Consider the following 24,048-nt stretch of genomic DNA (forward strand, 5'->3'; position numbering starts at 1 on the left):
TTTGAGCTGGGGCATGGGCTCAGAGAAGGAAGAAAGGCAGGAGGGAGAGAAGAAGGAACAAAGGTGTTTGGCAGACACTGGCCAACACCTGAGCACAATGCAAAGCACTGTTCTGGACTCCGTGTGTGCACAACTCATTAGGCCCACAGCCACACCTGTGACAAAGGTCCTGTGGTCATGCCGCCATCTCACAGACGAGGACGTGAAGCACGGGAGAGCCCTCCAGAATGCCGCAGGCCCAGGGACGATGCTCTCCTCCCCACCCCCCACCACTGCTCCCCTAGAAAAGGAGAGGAGTAGTGTATTCCTGCTGAGAAGGCAGTGCCCAGAAGGGGTCAGAATGTTCTGCCCCAGAATGTTCTGCCAATGCCTTCCCTCCTCCCACACTGGCACTGAGCCCTATGACCCAGGGGCCCTAGCATACTATTGCCAATTAAAATTAGTTGTGTTTAATGACAGGGACATCAAAGGGGCCCACAGAAGGAACAAGGAAACAGACTCAAGTCAAATGTTCCCAGCAGGTGCTGGTACCCTAAGCTGTACTGTCTCATAGAAAGCCCCCATCCCTCCCACCTCTACTCCCCCAGGGCAAGAACCCACCACCTTGTGACAGACAGGCCAACTCTTCCATACCCTGGGGACCATGGAGTGAGCTCCAGACTAGAAAGGGTCACCATGCCATGTGGGTCTGGCCGCTGAGGCCATGCAATCTCCCGGGCCAGCCTCTCGCTCTCCCAAACCCCTACCAGCTCCTGGAGGAGTAAGGAGCGAGCTTTCATCTTTTCCTTTTGTTGATTAAATTCTGCATCAGGCCAGACCTCAGTCCAGGGCCCAGCTGGAGTTTCAGGAATCAGGGAAGCTGGTGTCAGAAAGCTCAGGGAGCAGCCCGGCTGAGACAGAGGCAGGTGGCCTGGAAGGTGGGGACAGGTCTGCTGCCTGGGCTCCAGGCTTTGTTCTCCTGGGTCCTGGCTCTGCTCTGGGCGGAGACCAGCCATGAGGGCTATGAGACACTGCCCACTGGGAAGGGAAGCAGAGTGCCCTGCTGGGGAACAAGAGTGAGCAGGAATGGGGGCTCTGGGACAAGGAAGCAAACTGGTGGGAGAGAGGAGTTCTGTGGTGCAGGATGTCCACCCACAGTTCCCGTAACAGCTGCTGGTGGCAGTGAAGGGCCATCTCCTTGCTTAATGTCACTCACAGGGATGCTGAAATCACAGGCCAAGGCTGATGGGGCTTGTGGGTTCTGAGGACCCCACACAGCTGTGAGAGAGAGTATGGGATCTCCTCAGAGGAAAGAGGTTTCAGGAAGTGCCTGCTGCCCAGAAGGCCCTCCAGCCTTTCCTGCGCCCAGCCTTCCCTCTTTTCAGAACCCACTCAGGCTGCTAGCTCCTTTGCTCCCCACAGGGGTTGGCACGCAAATTGTCGCTACCATTTGCTAGGTGTAGAAACCAAGGCCGAGTCAGGTCAGCGACCGAGGTCCCCTGATGGGGTTGGTGGTGGGGTGTGCACTGTGGCCACTGGGTGAGGAGCCTCCCCTCTGTGAAAATGTGTGAAGTGGGCTCCCCTCTCAGAGGAGGAGGCAGAACCCGAGGCAGCAGACTGCTCTGAAGCTGGAGGATTTGGCTAAGACTAAGAAAGACGGCAGAACTTCCACCCTCCATGCAAAGGGCGCAGGAAGGAACCTAGAAGAAAAAATGCCCTGGAGAACCTTCCGGGGAAACGTTTAAGGCCTGTTGCAGCCCTAGAAAGGGAAAGACAGAAAGGTGAGAGAAGGACGTTGGCCTGTCCTCTAGAAGTAACAGGAGCAGGCACAGGTGTTTGGGTTCTGGAAGAGTGTGTCTGTGCCAGGAAACGGCTCTCCAGTAGGCTGCACTAATGCACCCCCCTGCCCTGCCCACCCCAGGCAGGAACAAGGGAGCCCCTGTAAGTTTTTCTACCTCCCTACCCCCTGCAGTACCCTTGTGGGATGGGTGGGAGAAAGGCCCAAAGTTAGGGAGGCGTGATCTCAGACGGGGGCAGTCACCTGGCTCTTGAGGATGACATAAACCAGCCACGAGATGAATGGCAGCATCCAGCTTCCAACAGTGTGCCTGAGCCGTAGGCGTGACATTGCTAGTTCACCAATTTGAATCTCAGTTTTCTCATCTCTAAAATGGGAGTAATAATCTCCCAAAGCTGTGGTGAGGATTAGATAATTCATGTAAAAAAAAAAAAAAAAACAACTTAGCATAGTGTCTGGCCCACTAAAGAATTGCTGGTTCCAGTCTTCCTTTCTGCTCTGCCTGCCACCCCTCAAAGCTACATACTGCTCGCTTGTTATCATCACTTGACACATGATAAGTGATTGAATGAAAGAATTAGAGAAAGGAGGCAGGAAGGAGGTGGGGAAGACAGGTGGGGTAGGAGGGAGGTGAGAAAGAGGAATACTAGTCAATACAGATACCACTCCCAAATTCCTCAGAGCCTCTCTTGGGGTTAGGGTGACCTAGGAATCGAGGTCCAGGGCTCTTACCCATGTCCCCAACCTCCTTCCACCCCACCGCACTGCTCCCTATCCCAGGGCCCTCTGTCAAAGGCCTGCAAACTTCTCTGAGCTTGCCAAGGACTTGTGGGGGTTCTTAGTGAGAGCCAGCGCTGCCTCACCCATGAAGCAGGAAAGTTCTTGAAGTTCGCAGACATCTCTGAGCCTGCAGGGGTACACGTGTCTTCTCCTCTGTAGTGACCCTCTCATACCCCAGAGGGACTAGGGCTTGAGTGAATAGGTGTTAGAAAGTTTGGGGTCTGTTTTGTGAAGTGTTCAATAACTCTGTTGTTTTCTCTCTCTCTCTCTCTCTCTCTCTCTCTCTCTCTCTCTCTCTCTCTCTCTCTCTCTCTCTCTCTCTCTCTCCCCCTTCTCTTCCCCCAACCTGTCCCCCTTTCTCTCTCTCTCTCAAATAAATCAGAAGCCCTTCCTAAAAGTCAGAGGGCTGTAGGACCCAGGAAGCTGCTTTCCCCCTGGGAAGAGCAGTTGCAAGTTGTCTCTAGGCAAGCAAGCAGAGGTCCTGTTCCAGAGTGCTCGACTGAGGGGCTGGAGGCTCAGGCAACCAGGGTTCAGTGCTGATAGAAGTGTTCAGAAAGGCTTTAACTCCTAAAAATAAAAATCTGAGGGGTCTCTCCAGCTCACTAGGCCCCTGAAGGTAGAGGAGGGACCATAGCAACAGGCCTCCCTGCTCTCCTTCCCTGGGGCTCAGACACAGCCTAAGGGCTCCTGCCATCCATTCACTCAACCAACCTTTAAGCACTGGGCTGGGGCAGGATATACCAGTGAATACAACAAAAGTCCCTTAATTCCTGGAACTGACATGCAGGGGGCAGTGAGGTATGAATAGACAGGTAACATAAACATCCTAGGCCACTCGGAAACATGATTGGAACTGTTAAAAGATAAACTGAGGCATTTAACATTTTTAAGAATTTATTTGAGGGAGGGAGATGCGGGTAAGGGGGGATCAAATATATGGTGATGGAAGGAGAACTGACTCTGGGTGGTGAACACACGATGGGATTTATAGATGATGTAATACAGAATTATACACCTGAAATTATGTAATTTCATTAACAATTGTCACCCCAATAAATTTTTTAAAATCTTCATTTATAACAGAAAAAAATAAATAAATAAAAAATAATAAAATTTTAAAAAATAAGAATTTATTTGAGCAAAAATGGATTTGAATTGGGCAATGCCAAGCCAGAAGTGGTTAGGAGTACTCCAATAGGAGCCAGGGGAAAGACTGACAAGAGAAAGTGCGGGAGCAAAGAAGGAAGTCATTGATGGGCTGTACATAAAATTTAGTCAGCTGTTTGTGACTGGTTGTCCTTAACATTTTGAATTCTTGACCTCGAGGCATTTACAGGCTTAGATTTGGGTTTGCTTACGTAGGCCACAGCAGTCTAGTGGCCTTTTGTTTCATTAATTTCACCCAGCTGCCCCCAGGGCTTCCCTCAGCCAGGTTCAGAACCGCCTTCCAGGCTCAGGACATCCTGGATGGTGGAGTGAGTCCTCGGGCTCACAGCTGTCGGTGTGGCAGCAGGCTGGAATCCCTCACCCTCGCTTCTCACTCACTCTGTGCTTGTGTCATTAGAGCAGGCTGAGGACCCACCCTGCCCTGAATTCAGAGTCCCAGTGTATTTGAGCTGCAAGGCTGAGGGGACTGTGCCGTGTGTGTGTTTACTGACCTGGCAGCCACAATTCCTGCAAAGCCCATCTGGGGGGTTAGGAAAGCTGTGGGACTGAGGAAAGTCCAGCTCAGCCCCATGGGTGGGACTAAGGTGCCCTCTAGAGGTGCAGAGCTGGGACTCCTCTCCATCCCTCACTCCAAACCCCTGCACCCCAACATGCTCGGGTCAGCCTCTGCTAATGACAAAGACACTGCCTTCATCATGGCCTGGAAGGACCTCAAAGAGCATTCCCCTTGTTTTACAGGGGAAACTGGGGTTCCGGAAAGAGAATCTACTTGTCCCAAAATGGGTAAAAAAAAAAATGGGTATATTTTTTTAAATCAACTTTTCATTCTGGCTTAGTTTTAGATTTAGAGTAGAATTACAAAGATAGTTCAGAGATTTCCCATACACCCCTCTTCCAGCCTCCCCCATAGTTCCCATCCTACATTACCATGGCACACACGTCAAAACTGAAGAGCTTTACTAACAAATGTCACCCCAATAAATTAAAAAAAAAACTGAATTGCTGACAGAGGTGTGTTACTAGTAAGTAAACTCCAGACTCTGTCTGGATACCACCCATTTGTCCACTGATGTCCTCTTTCTCTTCCATGATCTCATCCAGGACACCATGTTGCGTTTAGTTGTCATGTCTCCCCACTCTCCTCGGATCTGTAAGTTTTTGAGTCTTTCTGGGTTCGTCATGACCTTAGCAGCCTTGAAGTCCTGGTCTGGTTCTATAGACTGTCCTCCAGGCTGAGTGGGTCTGATGTGTGTCTCGTGATTCGACTACGGATGTGGGTTTTGGGTAAGAACACCACAGAGGTGGGGCGTTCTTCTCATCGTATCCTATCGGGGGTGGGTGACCGCCACACAACATCGCTGGTGCTCTTCACCTTCTCATCACTTGGTTAAGTGGTATCTTTAGGCTACTCCACCAAAAAGTTACTGTTTTTCCCTTTCTCCACTGTATTCCTTGGAAGTGAGTCTAGCCCACCCGGAAGGAGGATGATGGGGGCTAAACAAAGTCTCACCTCCTACAGGAGGGAATATCCACATATGTTATTTGGAATTATTATGTAAAAAGGATTTGTAAAAAGGATTTGTCTTTCTCTCCTTTAATCCTTTGTTTATATCAGCATGAATTCATGTATGTTTATTTTATACTTAGGGCTATAATCCAATATTAGGTTATTTACTTTGTGGCTCAAATTGTTCCAGCTTTGGCCACCAGGAGCTCTTTTTATTTTTTATTTTTTTATGATTTTATTGGGAACAGGACTTTATTGGGGAACAATGTGTGCTTCCAGGACTTTTTTCCAAGTCAAGTCGTTGTCCTTTCAGTCTTAGTTGTGGAGGGCGCAGCTCAGCTCCAGGTCCAGTTGCCGTTTCTAGTTGCAGGGGGCACAGCCCACCATCCCTTGTGGGAGTCGAACCGGCAACCTTGTGGTTGAGAGACTGTGCTCCAACTGACTGAGCCATCCAGGAGCTCAGCAGCAGCTCAGCTCAAGGTGCCAGTGTTCAACCTTAGTTGCAGGGGGCGGAGCCCACCATCCCTTGCAGGAGTCGAGTTGAGAGCCCACTAGCCCATGTAGGAATCGAACATGCAGCCTTCGGTGTTAGGAGCACAGAGCTCCAACCATCTGAGCCACTGGGCCGGCACCACCCAGAGCTCTTTCAGGTTGGTTCCTGCAGCTCTTTGACATGCCCCCATCCTTCTGGGTTTTTTTAAGCACTTCCTATCTTTCTGACACTACAAGATGCTCCAGGCTGATCTTATGTTTTCTCCGTCTGGGCCTAGAACCAGCCTTTTCACCAGGGAGCCTTCTTCCTTTTATTGGAGAATGGTATTTAGAAACCAAAATCTGAGCACTGGGTGTGTATGTTGGTACTGGGCCTTCTGGGCAGACAGAGCCAGGTAAGAAATGGACAGGTAGTATATGTAAATTACACACTGTCGTGCGGGGCGGCCTGCAGGGTCTCTACTCTTGCTCCCCACAGAAGAATGCAGGATATGGTGAGGCCAAAAAGGAACACCCACGGAGCCATAGGTAGGGGAGTCATACCACTATAGTCTCACTGGAGGTTGGATTCACCCGACGTGCGACCTGCTGTCTGCTTTTCTGCCAACTGACAGACTCCCACTCCCCAGCGCAGCCACGGCATTTATATCAGTGACCAATTGGCTAATCGGCTACAGCTGACGGCCAACTAGCTACAGCCGATGGCCATACAATCACAGTTGATGGCCATTTATTACCTGAGCCAGCACCTTTCCACGTGAGGCCAAGACCCTGGAAACTGCTCTCTGGGGCTCTGTCCCCACACTCCACCCCTACAGGGTCTCTCCTCACAATCTACGTACGTGACAAGCGTCTTCCACAAGGGGCCCTGTGCGAGGAGCCTGGAGGTGAAAGCAATATCCTGGACACAGCCAGCGTTCTCACATATTCTCGACAGCGGCTGGTCGAGACACAAAAGCAAACATCTGCCAGTTCCACTACATGGTGGTACGTTTCCAAGCAAACAGTCAAGCGGTCCATTAAATTAGGGATGGAAGGCAATCCCCATAGTCCATAGTCATTCGCCAGGGCTGTCCTGGGGGTGAGGGACGACCTTGACCTCACTCTCATCTCCCACGGAGGACTCAGCAAGCGTTTCCTCCTGGGACTACAAGTCCTGCATCCGGGCTGCCTCAGCAAGCACTTCCCAGCTCACAGGGCCGCAAGGACCTTCGCTTTCTCCGGCCTCTGCTGGTTGGGGAACCGTCCACGTCTTCCCTCCACGGGGGTCCACCTCTCCGGGAGCTGCTCCTCCTGGTCTTCCTGAGACTGAGTGTTCACGCGCAAACTGCTCCACCGCCCTTGGGAGAGCTTTGGCCAGCACCATACCCTGCTCGCTGCGCCATGTGTCATGCAGGGCAGCCTACAGGGTTTCTGGTTCCGCTCCCCACATAAGAACGCAGGATATGGTGAGGCCAAAAAGGAACACCCACGGAGCCATAAGTAGGGAGTCACACCACTATATTCTCGCTGGCGGCTGGGTTGGAGACACAGGAAGCAGGAGCCACACGATCCACAATCCACACTCCGCCACATATACACACACATATTTACATTGTTCCTGTCTCTCTCCATCTGTGTATATGTTGAGTTTCATACTGATGTCTTCAGCTCCTCCAGACTGGTTCTAGCTTTCTTTTCTTGAGTATCTGTAGCTTCCCTGTCCTATGGTGTGAACAACCTGGCTCACCTTCTGTCATCCATTTACTTATTGGTTCAACCCCAGCACACCTGTGAAGCAATATAAAAATCAGTCACCTGTACCCCTCTAGGGGAACAAACTTACCAATTAGGGTTATGATATTTACAGCTGCCTTCATCTTTAGCCTTACAATTTCCGGGCGGAACCCTGCTTTCCAGAGTTATTTAGATCGGCCCCTTCTTCCCCAACCCCTTCAGTGCAGTTACGTCATGCATTTGTACGAAGTTTGTGCAAATTACCAGCGCATTGCCTCCCAGCTCTAAATGTACCCTTTCATGCATGCTCTGATATGGAATTCAAGTGTTTGTACTCTGGAGGGCTCACGATGGTAAACTTACCAGTAGAGGGTGCTGGAGGAACATTGCAGGAGGAAGGGGCCCTCCTGCCATTTCCAGTGTGGGGCAGGGAATGGCAGGATGGGTGTCAGGATAAGCAGTCTGGGCTGCAATTTTGCTGCCTGGATCTGGTGATAACCTTTTCTGCAGCCCTCCCCATACACGATCCAGAGCCCCGCACAGGCTCTGTGCTCTGGCTGGCCTGCAGTGTGCTGGCACTCAGATTCCCTGCTCAAGACACTGCATGGCCTGCCCACAGGGCCTGTGGCCCCGAGGGTCACATACTCCCCTGTGCCAACCTCCATGTGGCTCCACTCAAGTACTCAGAAGGCCTGGCACCCATGAAAGTCTCTGCTATCCTCTGGGCTGACGACACCTTTCTCAAAGAGACCTGACCCCCTTCCAAGTCTGCCCTTCCTTAAGCACTCTCCCTCAGCCCTGCTGTACCATAGTTTCCTTACATAGTTACTCCTGTTCAGAGTCCTTTATTGGTTCCTCTGCTGCTCTAAGAACACTGCCGCTGGGCAAGGTTAGCCTCAGCCCCAGAAGAATGTGTCCTAATTTAATAAAACAGCGCAATTATGGCACTTTGGGACCAAGGACAGTGGTCCCAACTCAGAGAGTGGTCTGTGCCCCTGGGCCAATGGCAGCTGGTTAGCTTCCCCCTCCCAACTCCCAGCCTTGAGTGTTCACTTGGAACTTGGCTCTGGGAGCACTGACCAGGGATCCCACCTGGTGCCTGATCCCTCCTGGTGGCTCTCCCTGGCTTTCCTGAGTGGCAGTGAGAGTGTGTCTGATGTCACTGGACCAGGTGAGCTTCTCCTGCAGGTTGGTCTCGGGACAGGCCGACCACAGCCTCAGCCATAAGGGGACAAGGACCCATAAAGAAACCAGGGTCAAGGGCAACTCAGTTCCAAATAAGTTTTCTCTCACTTGAGTCCAGTGTGTTTTCTGCTTCCTGTCCTAGCCATGGCACCCTTTGCTCAGAGATGCTCATCGTAGCAGATGGAAAGGTAGGTAACATGCACGCTCCCAAGCCCGAGAGTGAAACACCCTCTAGTGCCACAGCCAGGACAGCTCATGGCCATAGTGCAGCCACGGGCAGTCTCAGGACCCTAAGGAAAGGCCTGAGTCAGGGGACCAGGACCGGCCAACAGCACAGTCTGGAGTCCTTAAAGAGACTCTGTAATCCTTCCCTCATCTTATGTCTTTGTATTTTCAATTTATTATAAGATACTTAAAATATACACAAATACAGAAAGATTGAACAATCTGACTCAACTTCCAGCTTAAGTAATGGAATACGGTCAATATAGACAATGCCCCCATGTGCCCCCTCCGTGATCACGTCCGCCCTCCTTTAGTTTATAAATTTCCTTATGTTTTAGTACAAGTGAGGGATTCCCAAAGTGACATACAGTATGGTGTTGGGGTTCTGTCCATCATATAAGTGGGGCCATACTGTGTATATTCTCCAGCAACCTGAATTCTTTGCTCAATACTGGGATTATGAGATATGTCCATGTTGATGTATGTAGCTCTAGTTCAGAGGTCAGCAAGCCTCTTTCAGTAAAGGACCAGATGATAAATATATTAGGCTTTATGGACCAAGAGGCAAAATTGAGGATATTATGTTAGTATTTAAATAAGAAGAGGGGAGGCCAATTTCCACAAAACTTTTATTGATGAAATTCAGAGTATAATCGTAATAATTGAATACAGTTTTTTTTTGTTTGTTTTTTGGTTTTTCGTTTTTGTTTTTGTAATACAAGTCTAATAACAAGAAGAATGGAATGCTTTGGGGGGAATAACATCAAAGTTAGTGTTCCCTTTCTATTGCAAATGTTCATGTTTATAAACCATTCATTGATTTATAAAATTTCCCTGTACATTGATTAACCTCTTTTTAGTTAAAATGTGTTGAAAATAACTTCTCCCATTTTGTGCCTTCTTTTTTCCATTTTTGAATGTCTTACAAGGCAAAAATTTAAGTCAAATGTATGGCTCTTCTTCTTTTTGTGTCTTGTTTGAGTATGTACTTCAAAAAGTTTAAAAGTTTGCTTTGTATAGTGGGTTCTTCATCCACAGGCAATTAAGGTTGGGATGTATTTGAATTTATTGGATAATCTATTGTCCTGCAAAATTTTGTTGACAACTCCACCTTTTCCTAACAACTTTCAGTACTATCTTTTTCATATATCATATTTCTAGGTATGGGAGGGTTCATTTCGGGGCTTTCTATTCTACTTCATTAGACAATTTGTGTACACTGTTTTGATTACTATAGTGAGTATTTTTTTAAGGTGTTGATATGTAGTAGGGAGAATTCCTGCCCCAACTGGTTTAAAACTATCTTGATTATTTTGGCCCTTTCTTCTGTACAAATTTTAGAATCAAACTTGTCAAGTTCTATGAAAAATCCTGTCAGAGTTTTGATTGAAATTGCATTGACCTTTTAGACTAATTTGGGAAAAATTGTCATTTTTATATTGAATCATCTGGCCCGTGTGCATTGTATAGTTCTCCTTTGGGGAGAGATTTGGGTCTTTTTTAAATGTTTTTTTATAAAATTGTATAATTTTTCCATAAAATCCTTCAACATCTTTCATTAGATTTATTCCTAGGTCCCTCAATTTTTCATCATTATTATTGCCGTGTTAAGTGTCACTTGAAAAATGTTTTGTTTTCTAATTATTTGTTGGTGCTGTATAGAAATGCACCTAATTTTAGTCTATGCACCTTCTGTCCAGAAAAGTTGGTGAACTCTTAATAATTCTCATTGTTTATCTCTAGATTCTTTGGGGAATTTTTTCCTATGGGAACAGTTATACTGTCCATGAATAATGTTGGTTTTTCTTTCTCCCTTTCCAATCCCTATAACCATTTCTTTTAATAACTTATTGAGCTGCCTAGGACCTCCATTACAACATTGAATAGAGGTTCACATGTTAAATGACGACAAGTACACTTGTCTCATTTCTGATTTTTAAGGGTAAGCTTCTACTGTTTCACTTGGTGGAATAATTGTGCTGTAGGTTTTTATTAGATACTATATCAGGCAAAGTATTCTATTCCTACTTTGTTAAGAATTTTTTCTTTTTGTCTTGCATGGATAGTGGGTTTTTCTGAATACTGTTTTTTATTTGTTTTTATTCCCTTCTATTTTGAAGATTATGTGTTAACATGGTGAATTGCAATAGTATTTTTTCTTTTGAAACATTCTAGCATAAATGCAACTTGGTCCGATAATTACTAGATTAACTTTGCTGGGTTTTTTATGGTGGTGGCAGAGGTGGGGTGTTATAACTTAAGTTCTTAGGTGATGTTGGCCTATCATTTGTTCTTGGTTGTTTTTGAATCAAAGTAATGCTGTACCAATAAAACGAATTATCAGTGTAACTTACTTTTCTAAGACATGTACAAAAATTGTGTAAGATTGGAATTATTTTTTCGTGGAATGCTTTCCAGAATTCACCTAGAACAATCTAGATCACATAACCTAGACCCAGTTTTTGTGGTTTTCTTTAATAACTATAGGAATATTCTGATGTTAAATCAATTTTAACGTTCTATAATTTTTAGAAAACAAAAATTCTTCTAGGTTTTGTTTTATTTATTTTACATAATAAGTATTTATTTTATTTAAATTTATTGTTATAAAGATCTCCAAAGTAGAAAGCAAGACATATATTTGTCACACATGTAACTGAAAAAGAACCAACATGGAAATTTTATTTTCAAAATTCCAATAAACCAATAAAGGAAAGCTAAACAACCCAGTTTTTTAAATGAAGGAGAGACTTGACCAAGTAATTACACAAATGAGAATATCCAAATCATTCAAGATTATGAAATGGTGCTCCACTTCAACAGTCATCAGGGAAACAAATTTAAATCACAATAAGATACCTCTACGTGCCCACTAGAAAGGCTATATTTTGAGAGTAACAATACCAAGTGTTGGTGAGGATTGGAGCAGTTGAAACGCTCATACACTGCTGGAGGTATTATCACTTTCAAAAACTGGTGTATCTAACATGTGCGTACCCTATGGCCGAGCACTTCCACTCTTAGTTCTATTTCCAACAAAGGCATATGAAAGTGCACAAAAACATGTCTATGTATATGCATAACCCCATTATTCATAATAAGCCCAAACTGGAAACAACCCACATGGGCCATAACAGCAGTATGGATCAATATATTGCAGTTTCCATTGAGTGCAATTTTCAGGATTGGGAATGAATAAATTACTGCAACATGGAAGAACATGGATGAATCTCATATACATACTATTGAGTAAAAGAAGTGCTGAAAGATTGACTGAGGCACGTTAACATTTTTCAAGAGTGTATTTGAGCATACATCCATTTGAATCAGGCAGCACCAAAGCAAAAGTGGCTAGGTGTGCCCCATGGACAGGAGCTGAGGCACAGGCTTTCACATAGAGGACACAGAATCTCAGCAAGGGAATGATTTAACTGTCCATAGCTTCAACAGTTGCCCTCTTTGGGAAAGCTCAGTTGGCTGTTTGTGATTGGTTGTTCTTAAGTTTCATTTCCTCGGAGTCCAGAGTGTGGACTCTGGCCTAGTTTTCAGTTCACTTAGGTCGGCTTCCAGGGCATGAGAGCCACCTCCGTCTAATGGACTCCTTTTTAATTGCTTTACCAGAAGCAAGACTCGAAAAATAAATACAGGCTTATGCTATTTATGTAACATTTTTTAAAGACAAAATTAAAATATAGGTTAGAGTTGCATGCACAGTGGCAATTATTACACCGGAGTTCGGAGAATGGTTACTTCTAGAGAAGCGGAGAGAGTTTTGATAGGAAGGGACACCTGGGGGCTTTATAATTATTCGTTATGTTGAGTATATGTGTTTTACACACTCTTCTGTCTGTATGTTGCATAAAACATTTTCGAAAACAAAGTGCACATCTTAGAAGTCAGGATAGACAGATATGAAAGGGATAAAAATATGTATTGTTCAAAACACAACAGGCCCAAATTGGAATCTCTCCATAGCACAAAAGCAAGACAACTTAGTTACAGTGTTGGCTCTCCCAGAAATGTTATCTTAAACTAGTCAGTCAGGAACTGCCTGATCAGCACTAGTCAGGTAATCTGCCTGATAAACCTCTGCCGTTCCTGAAAGGAAAGTAACCTGGCAATAGCCAACCCATTTTTGTTTTTGTTTTTGTTTTCCTAATGTAAAATCCTTGCTCTTGCTCCCTCCTGCCTATAAAAGCTTTTCATTTTCACAGCTCCTGGGAGTTCCTTTCTATCTGCTAGATTGGATGCTGCCCAATTCATAAATTGCTGAATAAAGCCAATGAGATCTTTAAAACACACTTAGTTGAATTTTGTTTTTTAACGGTACCCATACCTGTTTTCTTAAAATGTGGTCTATAAAGGAGATATTTTAGCTGTATTTAGGACCACAAGTGTGACTACAGATTTAAAAGGTTTAAAGGAGGATGAATAAATATATCAGGAATGACTTTCCAGGAGCCAGTAACAGGTGATGTGGGGGATGTCCGTGGTGAAACTCTGGGCCATTCCCACTTCTCAATTTCCCTAACTAAACACATACTTTTCACTCCCTCTGCAGTGCTTTATTCTTTCTTCAATCAGCCAAGAATATGGTTAAATCCTTTTTCTTTAACCCTGTTTAATTGTTCTCATTTTCATTTTAAAAATGTACTGTGGAAAAAATGTTTCTTTTCATTGTTCTGTGGAATAGTCATATATTCAGATTGTTTGTTCTACTTGAAGACAACGTCAAGAAATTCACAGGAGCTGGAGATGCTCAATTTCACGCAAGAGTGGGATTAATGTCAAGGAGATGTTTTAATCTTTGGCTTCGCTCACTTAAATCTAGAACCAGTGAGACCGTGGGTGACCTTGTGGAGGGCTCAGTCAGCCCAGGGCCACTTCACTGCAGGTCAGCTCATCCCTGCTTTTTCCTTTTCCCTTTGCCAGGGTGCTTGGAGTATATTTTGTGGGGTAAAGCATAAAAACCCTAAAACTTGGGAATAATTTGAAATATTATTTGTTCCTGTTATGCAGCTTTTGTTTCTAAGTGCAACACTTGAAATGGAGGGAACGTGACCGTTCTCACATGTCTGCCTTGGTCTCCGAATAGGGCACCTTCGCTCTGAAGGCAGAGCAAAGAATTAGGGCTACAGCAGAGGAGGGAGTGCCCTGCACGCCTTTCTGCACCTCCCTGCCCACTTGCTCACCCTCGCCGCACGTCCTCTGCCCAGCTAACCCCCACTGCACCATGCATTCTCAGGAGACTTGTAGTGTCCTGCCCACCTGGTCTGCCTATAGCCCTGAGTGGTCTGACAGCCAGGGGTATGAAATCCCCCAACTAAAATAATCATATTTGGCAGAAGAAAACAAACACCAAGACACACAGGTAAATCTGAATGTCAGATGAGCAGCCAATCAATTTCTTGTGTAAGATAGTAATTTTCATGTAAAATACAATACTAAAAATAGTATTTGTTATCTGAAATTCAAATTAAACTAAAGTTCAAGTTCAAACAAAACCCTTAACCACTTTCTTTATTGGAGTCTCACACTTGGACCTATTTTGCACCTATCCCAATCACCCCTGGGCCACTAGGCAAGTCCACTCCAGCCCTAGCTCAATGGGAAGACAACAGCCTGAGCAGACAGGCCGGAAAGCAGTGATCATAATGTGAAATCAGATTTCATCATTCCCCTACCCAAAACTCTTCAGTGGTTCCCCATCACACTTGAAATAAAATCCTACAAGGCGCTGCAGCCCTCGGCTGCTTCTCCAACCTCATCTACTCCTTCCCCCTCACTTGATTCTAGCCGTATTGGTTTCCCCGCTCCTCCTCAAACATGCCAGGCCTGCTTCTAGCTCAGAGCATTTGCACTGGCTGTTCCCTCTGATCTGAATGTGCACCCCCCACACCCCTTCATATAGTATACTTGACCCACTCTTTCCCTTCGGGCAGTTCTTGGTTCAAATGTCATCTCACCTGGCAGCCTTCTCTAATGCCGCTGAAACAAGAAGGAAAGTGTCATCTTGTTCAGTCTCAGTTGGGGAACGTGTGCCTCAGGGGTTCACATTTTTCACCACCCTGTGCATGACCCAAACTTTCAGCGATGGCCTCTTCCCAGCAGCAGGCCTGGGATCCAGCCCAGTGTTCGGAGTGACGGTGAGTGTCCAGCAGAGCCCTGACCCTGTCCAAGGAGAATGGACTCTGGGTTGGAAAATGAGAGTGGAGGGACGTGCCACAACCATTCCCCACGAGGAAGGGAGTGACAGAACCCTGCGGCGCCATTGCCAGGTAAGAGGCAGTGAAGCAATCTCGTGTTTATGCTTATAAATATCCATTTCCAGAGTGGATGGGTCTCTGTGAGAGTTCAAGGTATTCCAAACGAGATCCTGGAAATTGTTTTTGTCAAGCTTGAGAGACCAGCACTGGCTTACAAGCCTTTCTCTGCACTAGGCATGCAGAGCATCCCTCCACATAAGAGGGACCATTTCATCTTCAAAAAGCCTGAAGGGACTTGTCCACTGTCCCACAGCTTGTCAGAGCCCCAGACCAAAGAGCCCCTGACTTCCAGCCCAGATTCTCTCCCCTTCACCCTCATTCCCTTTAGAAATCTCTTAATCTGCCCTGAAGTTGGCAGTGGATGGAAGGAGCTGAGAGAAAGAGGTTGAAAGAAACAGATTAAGAGGGCCCCCCAGGGGAGAACGAGTGGCTCAGTTGGTTAGAGCCCAGGCTCTGGGCAACAGGGCTGCTGTTTCGATTCCCACATAGGCCAGCGAGCTGATCCCTCCACAACTAGAATGAAGTCAATTAGCTGTCGCTGAGCTCCCAGTGGTCAGATGGCTCAGTTGGTTGGAGCGCATCCTCTCAACCACAAGGTTGCCGGTTCAACTCTCGCAAGGGATGGTGGGCTGCGCCCTCTGCAACTAACAACGGTGACTGGACCTGGAGCTGAGCTGCGCCCTCCACAACTAAGATTGAAAGGACAACAACTTGACTTGGATGGAGCTGATGAGAGTCCTAGGGAAAACACACAACTGTTTTCCAATAAAAAGTCCTGGAAATACACACTGTTCCCAATAAAGTCCTGTTCCCCTTCCCCAATAAAATCTTAAAAATAGAAAAAGAGAGGGCTCCCCAAATCTAGTTAATTTATGATCTGAGCAAAATATGTTGAGAAACAAAATTGGAGGAGGGAGGGCAGACTTCCAGTTAGGGTCCCCCTCCCCCATGTAGGAGCTAAACTTGGGAGCAACAACGAGGGCAGGAAGGAGGTGGCTTGGTGAGATTGCCCAATGCTGCCCCTGCCAAGCCCTCCCTTCCTCTGACTCCTTTTCTTTTCCTCCCTCCCTGTCTTTCCTCTCTCCTATTCACTCTGCCCCCTCCCACTTCCTCCCAGACCCCTCTGGCCTTCCCTGTGGCCCACTGCTCAGACTGCCAGCATCTGACCCAGCTGGTGGACGTGACCAGGCAAATCTAGGACTGACTCGCCCCAAGAACAGCTTCTGCCACAGCCTTGCAGCGGAAGCAGACACCTCTGGCTCTGGGTCTGTCCCCCTCCTGTGTGATTGCTGACCAGGATCTCCTGGGTTTCCCTTCCCCTTAACCTCCCAGGGTGGCCTCCACCATAACCACTTGGGGGAGTTTTGTAAAAATGCTGACACTTCGAGACCAATTCAATGAGACCTTCTGGGGCTGGGACAAGTAGTGTCCCTGTGATCCCTGAGGACAGCTGCTGGGACGGATATGAGCACTGGGCTCGCTTCAGTCCTGCCCAACTGTGTGCGTTTCCCTAGGCTTTGGCATGCCCTGTCACCACCCCAGAAAGCCAGAATTCTCTGGAGAATCAGGTAAATGATGTTACTCGTGATAGTTAGAAGGAAGACAGTTTGCCTACATTAATTTAAATGTGACAAACTTTCCCATATTCTTAAACATTTGTGTTCAAATAGTTATATCCTTTAGGAACGCAGAGTTTTTCAATTAGAATATTCTTATCAGAGGAATAGGCCAAAGGTTCCCTTTACATTATTCATCAAGGCCCGGCTATTTGGGTATCTTTCAGAATCTCCTTGCTCAATTACTTCCAAGGGTGGTTTTAATTCAACAGAACAGGCTATGACATTTTCCCACAAGATTTCTTTCACAGCAGACCAGATAGTAAGACAGATTCTTTGTTTCAAATTCTCTGGTCACCACTTCCTCTGAACTGGCTCTAATATTGATGCAGGAACTGGAGGGGGAGGTTTCTTTCTCCAGCAGCAGTTAGGAGGCGGTGCAGGGCAGTGGAGTGGACAACCGAGCAACTCGCAGTTGAGAGGCAACCATGTGAGGGAGGGAGCACAGGTGCTCTGAATGAGGCAGACATGAGGACAGGCACAGGGCTGGAAGGGCAGGGATGTTCAGAGGATGGTAGGGAGTGAGGGCTGTTGTTTAGGATGTAGGTATGAATATGGGCTTGGAGGAGGATGAGCTGGGCAGGGCTGAGGCTGATAGAAAGGCAGGGGTGTCCTGTGAGGGGTCCCAAGGCCATGCTAAGCAGCACTGTGGGAGGGAAGTGGCTACAGCCGCACTGGAGGGGCCAGGAGGCCAGGACAGAGGCTACTGTGTGGCCTGAATTAAGATAAGACTGTCTATACTATTTGGCAGTAAGAAAAGATGAAATAGGAACATTTGTGACAACATGGATGGATCTTGAGAGTATAATACTAAGCGAAATAAGTCAGACAGAAAAAGCAGAGAACCCTATGATTTCACTGATATGTGGTATATAAACCAGAAACAACAAAAGAACAAGACAAACAAATGAGAAACAAAAACTCATAGACACAGACAATAGTTTAGTGGTTACCAGAGGGTAAATGGGGTGGGGGGAGGGAGATGAGGATAAGGGGGATCAAATATATGGTGATGGAAGGAGAACTGACTCTGGGTGGTGAACAGACAATGGGATTTATAGATGATGTAATACAGAATTGTACACCTGAAATTATGTAATTTTACTAACAATTGTCACCCCAATAAATTAAAAAAAAATAAGTCTGTCTGGCTGGAGGACTCACTGAGGTGGGGCTTTCCTCTTGGGAGGGAGTCATCAACACAGGTCAGTGTCTGGCTGTCCGTGGATTTGGGGCCCTGGGGCACAGACACCCAGAGTCTTGCCCACCCTCCCTGCTGCTCCTGTCTCCTTCCTCCTTCTTGAGCCTCTCCTTGAGGAAGTGGGGGACAGTGAAGCACCTTGGGACATAGCCAGTGGTCTCTCACCCACACGGGGACCTTGTAGCCTCATCTCCTGGGTGCAGGGACTGCACCAGCTTCTGTCACCTTGGACAGCTCAGTGTGAATACCCACCTACAGAGACTGGGTGCGAGAAGGAAGGAAAGAGCGTCTCTCCTCCCTGATCGTGAGCACAGCAGCTCAATGGGTAAGGATTTTCAAATGTTAGAACTAGAAAGAGCAACCATAGCCTCTCTCCACCATTTACAGGGGCGTCTGAGATTTAAAAAAGAAAAAGGTGTGTTCCAGGCTAAGGGGAGGGAACAGCAGAGCCAGACTGAGATCCACTCCTCCTGAAGGGTCTGAAGCTCTCCTTGAGTAATATTTTCATAAATAACACTATGCATTCCATGTCTTTTGAAATTCCCCATGGAGCCTGGTGCTGTCCTCTGAACGTGGAGCCAGGCTCAACTGACCTTTGTCCTTGGGCAAACGTCTGGTCCACATGCCCAGTCCGGGTATAGAGGTGAGCAGGTGTGAGCCTGAGTTCTCTAAAGTGGGAGACCTCATGACCTGCTGGAGACCAGTCAGAGCCCAGGAGACCCTGAAACAGCAAGCCCACCACAGAAGTAACAATGCATCACGACATGAAGGTGTGGCAGCAAGTGTTTCAGGAATTAATTCAGGAGGTGAAACCATGGCACACATGGACGCTGAAACTAGATGAAAGCCTCATGCCCAACACCCTGCAGCCAGGATGGACACAGTACCAGCAGTGGGTCTTTGCCAGGTGAGTGGGGAATGAAACAGGGTGTATTCCAGAAAATTCTTCATTACTGTGTATACTTGTCACTTTTCTTGTTCCATTCCATGTTTGTAAACTGAAGATTAGAGAAAGTAAAATGCCCATCACCCGAGAACTTTTAGCTTCGTTAAAGATTGTTTTCCTTAATACAATGAACCCCCCACACAATAGCAGGACTGGGCGCCGGTGTGGGCTAACACTTCGATACAGAGAAATCAGGGTGTGGGGGGTGAGGGTGAAGGGCAGTGAGGCAAAGAGAAGGGGAGGAATGACAGCACAGGAGACCTGCCTTGGGGTCCAGGAGGGAAGGGCCTTGTGAATTGAGGAGACCCCTTCAGGGATGGGGCAGCGGGCAAGGGGAGCTGACACACACAGCCATCTTAGCCTTCTCCACTCTGAGCTAATGGAATCTTTTAAAAATAGGACCCTTAGAAGTCATCCAAAGTCTCACCTTCTCTTTTCCAGGTGGGAAAGCAGAGCCTCAGGGGTGGGGTGTTGCCCACCTGCACAGAGGTTGGGGGCCTGGAACTCTATCCCAGGATGGGGGCAGGGGCTTGTTGTCTGCCCATGGCCCCCTCTCTGGGAGAGGGTCTGGGAAGAAGAAACAGAGCTCTCCTCTCCCTGCAACCTGTGGTTTTCCCAGGACAGGAGCTGGCACCAGGGGCTTCTGAGCAAAGTCTCAGCTCCTTTTTTTTTTTTTTTTTTTTTTTTTTTGAGAACTTTGAACTCTGAGCTGGCACATGAACAGAGTGGCATGATCCAGTGTGGGGGCAGAGGACTGCAGCTCAGAAGAACAGGGCCCAGGCCCCTTTACACCACTGACTCTCTGAATGACCCCCAGCAAGTTCATCTCACTCACGGTGGTCAGAGCTCCTTGGCATCTTCCCTTTATTTCATCCTCACGTTCACCCTGTGAGATGGAGGGCTAGGATCAAGATACGGGAGGGAAACCTTGACTGACTCCTTCCTAGCTCCCTCTGACTCAAAATCCCAGACTCCCGGTGCCTCTGCATCAAGCAAGGCCAGGCTAGGCTTGGATGCTGCAACAAATAAATGCTGAAATATCAGTGATTGAACCTAACACATGGCCCCAAGGTTACCAAGGCACAGGAGGAGAGAGCTGGAGGATCTTCCACAGGCTTCTGTGCCAGCTCTGGCACAGATCACTTCCACTCACATCCCATTAGCCAACTGGTCACATCTCCCCGACCTAACTGCACAGGGGCTGGGAAATGGGAGGGAGGCCATGGATAATTTGCTGAGCACTAACTGTCCCGGCCATACTGCAGCCCTCTTCATTCCCATAAGTCCTACCCTGGGTGCTGCCATGTGCCTCTCTGCCTTCTTCTCTCTTTCCATCTGTCCTGACATGTATTTGTCCAATTCTCTTAGCTCAAAAAATTGCCCTCCTCCCGGCTAAGATGAAGTGTCACTCTCCTGTATTCTGTCTGAGGCAGGGGCATGATGAATATGGAGTTTTTTAGGCTACTCTGGCAATAAATTGGGTTGGAGGGGGGCAAAAGGAGAGATCTGGACACTGATCTCTCTGTAATACTGGCACATTGGGGTGGGGTCCTGGGAAACTGAGAGCAAAGCAATGCTTTTCCCTAGGACACTGGAGCTTTTAGTGTCCCTCCCTGACCTGTGGGCCTATGACTTACTGTCTTAGTCTTTTGGGGCTGTTATAAAAAAGTTTTTTTAAACTCACAGACTGGACAGTACATCAGCAACAGAAATTTATCACTCACAGTTCTGGAGGCTGGAAGTCCAAGATCAGGGTGCCAGCTAGTCAGGTGAGGGCCCTCTTCTGGGTCACAGACATCTCATTGTATCCTCACGCAGCAGAAGGAGCTAGGGAGCTCTGTGGGATATCTTTTATAAGGGCACTTATCCCATTCATAAAGACTCCACCTTCATGACCGAATCACCTCCCAAAGGCCCCATTTTCTAACACCGTCACCTTAGGTGTTAGGATTTCAACACATGAATTTTAGGGGGACACAAGCATTCAGACTGCAGCACCAATATCCACCTGTATTCATTTGTGGATTTCGGTTCACGATTCTTGGGGGCTGATTTAATGGCTAGCACTGCACTTGTAGCCTTTGACCCACTTCACTCTGCATTTGAGGAAGCCTTGGTTTGGAGTCAGGAAACTGGAGTGCTCATGCTGCCTCTTATGCCACTGAGTCTCTGGGCATGACAAGTTCCTAGTATGTGCTCATCTCCAAAATGATCACGCTGGACTAAAGGTGCCCAAGACCCCTTTCAGCTCTGACAGCTTGTGATCTGCTATCTTCCTGATAGACACCTGTGAGTCACAGAGCCTGTGGGTGGAGATAGGAACGAGGGGTTGGTCATTTCTTCCCCCACTAATCCATGACCTCAGTCAAGTTATGTCCCTATGCTGTCAGTAGCTCCTTCTTCCCTCTGGTACAGCCCACACTTTGGCCATATTGAGCCAAGCTGAGGGTCTTGCTTTTTGTCTCCACAGGTTCCAGTGCTCCTGGTGCTCTCGCAGTTGGGCCTCTGCCCAAGTTCAGGTCCTTTTCCACATGCACTGGAGTAAGAGGAAATCCAAGGGCCAGGTAAAGATGAGAATCTTTGCCCAGAGATGTCAGAAGTGCTCCAGTCCTCCATTTGAGATTCCTGAGTTCACGGAAGAGAATATCTCAAGGATCCTGAAAAACCTGGTGTTCCGAATTCTGAAGAAATGCTATAAAGAAGAATTTAAATCAATGAAGGAGATTCGTACAGTCAAGGACAACTATGTCGAAGGACCACATGACATTGACAACTGTGAGGCATGTCTGCAGGGCTTTTGTGCTCAGAGTGGGTTAGGTCTGACCACACAGCCCCCAGTGTCCTTAACACTTCCCATAATAAGCTTACCTACTACAGTCAGGACCCCCATCCATAAGCCTTCTCCCATAAAGAGTAGCACCACAGCAGGTGTAGTGACAGGGGGCGCCAGGGTGAAGAAAAAAGAGGTACCACCCAACCCCTGGTTTCCTAAGCCCACTCAGGCTGCGAGTCTGACAGCAAACACCAATTACCACGTGGAAACGAGAATCCAGGTCCCCCACTCAAGTGGGAATATCTATTCCCACACAGCCCAGAATCCCACGCGTAGGAATGTAGGTATTTGCTGTTGTTTAATCATTCTAATCTTAATCATTGTCATGGTGGTGGTGATTGTTGTAAAAACCAATGTATGAACCTCAAAAACATGATGCTAAATTGAAAGAGTCAGACACACAAAGTCATATATTGTATGATCCTGTTGATGTGAAATAGTCTCATCATCAGTAAATCCAGAGACAGGAAGTAGATTGGTGGCTACCAGGCACTGGGGAAAAGGGAAAATGGGAGGAACTACTTAATCTGCACAGGGTTTTGGGGGGCTTGTGGGGGTAACAAAAATGTTTTGGAACAAGATAGAGGTGGTAGTTGCAGAACACTGGGAATGCACTAAATGCTATTGAATTGTTCACTTTAAAATGGTTAATCTAATGTGCATTTTAATGGTTAATGTGAATTTTTTTTCAATTAAAAAAAAGACTGCTGAAATTTTGTTCATTCTCTAGACAACTGATAGCAAAGCATTTATGGCTCACAGAACCATATCAGGAAATCTCATGAAACCTGGAGCTCTCTCACCAGAAAATTTTGCACAGACCCTCTAATGTCAGTTTGTGGAGGCATTTGCAGTCAAAAGTACTAGGCTGGAAAACTGGGTTCTAAAGTAGTGGCCTCCACATTGTGGGGATACACACAGCTGAGGGGTGAGGCAGGACCATCCACTAAGGTCGGCGAGATATCCTTACAGCTCCATTTATTTTTTCTTTATACTTTAGTATTTCTTGTTGCCTGTTTTATAATGCATGCAAATGTTAGTAGAATAGTGATATGCTGTATAAAGAAATAAATATATACCCATTTGGAGCGTCTGCTCTGTCTTTCATTGACTTAGCTGCACAGTTAAAAACACTGGGGCGTGAGGTGGGGGGCTGCTCTGAGGACCAAGTGTGGAAGTCTGTGCATGGATTCTTACCAGAATTCTGAAACCCAGTAGCTTTTTAAAAAGGTGTCTGTTCTGATTCATGAGAATAATTTTAAGATTCATTCCCACATCTTTTTTATTTTAGCCTCAGTTTATGTGGCTAAAATTAAAACAATAGTCTCTTACTGCAAATACTTCTTTTCCCCGCCCTCTCCCCAAGGACTCCAACTGTTTCCACTGGCACAGGGTTGGCCCAGCCCCTGCCTGCACCCCAGCCACTCCCTCTGGAGCACTCTCTAGAACTTTCCATTCTTCAGAACTGAAACTCTACACACACTAAACAACTTCCCTCTTTTCCCTACCCCCAGGCCCTGCTAACCACCATTCTTCTTTCTGTTTCTACAAATTTGACTACTTTCGATACCTCATGTACTTGAAGTATACAGTATTTGCCTTCTTGTAACTGGCATACTTCCCTTAGCAGTAACGTCCTCAAGGTTCATCAAGGTTGCAGCATGTGACAGAATTTTCTTCCTTTTTAAGGCTAAATAACAGTCCATTGTGTGTGTGTACATAGACCATATTCTGCTTACCCATTCATCCATCGACATACACTCAGGTTGCTTCCAACTCTTGGCTTGTGAGTAGGGCTGCTATGAACATGGTATACAAATATCTCTTTGAGACTCTGCTTTCTTTCTTTTTTGGGGGCGGGGAGAGGAATAGGACTTTATTGGGGAACAGTGTGTACTTCCAGGCCTTTTTTCCAAGTCAAGTTGTTGTCCTTTCAGTCTTTGTTGTGGAGGGCGCAGCTCAGCTCCAGGTCCAGTTGCCATTGCTAGTTGCAGGAGGTGCAGCCCACCATTCCTTGTGGGAGTCGAGAAATCGAACTGGCAACCTTGTGGTTGAGAGGACGCGCTCCAACCAACTGAGCCATCTGGGAGCTCAGCAGCAGCTCAGCTCAAGGTGCCGTGTTCAATCTTAGTTGCAGGGGGCAGAGCCCACCATCTCTTCCTGGGCGGGACTGGAGGAGTTGAACTGGCAACCTTGTGGTTGAGAGGCCACTGGCCCATGTGGGAATCGAATTGGCAGCCTTCAGAGTTAGGAGCACAGAGTTCCAACCACCTGAGCCACCAGGCCAGCCTGAGACTCTGCTTTCTTTTGAATATATACTCAGAAGTAGAATTGCGG

At 46.9% G+C, this 24,048-nt stretch overlaps 1 protein-coding gene across 1 annotated transcript; it reads left to right on the forward strand.

The window, feature by feature from the left end:
* Positions 1-18,696: 18,696 nt before the first annotated feature.
* RTP3 (receptor transporter protein 3) lies at positions 18,697-22,798 on the forward strand (the record flags this gene model as incomplete). The annotated part of the gene is made up of 2 exons (XM_081072840.1): positions 18,697-18,839; positions 21,349-22,798. 2 exons carry the CDS (start codon positions 18,697-18,699, stop codon positions 22,070-22,072), a joined length of 867 nt encoding a protein of 288 aa, XP_080928966.1. The 3' UTR covers positions 22,073-22,798.
* Between the last annotated feature and the right edge of the window lie 1,250 nt (positions 22,799-24,048).

Source organism: Rhinolophus hipposideros (assembly GCF_964194185.1).
Source record: "Rhinolophus hipposideros genome assembly, chromosome: 14".
In the NCBI taxonomy this organism is placed as follows: Eukaryota; Metazoa; Chordata; class Mammalia; order Chiroptera; family Rhinolophidae; genus Rhinolophus; species Rhinolophus hipposideros.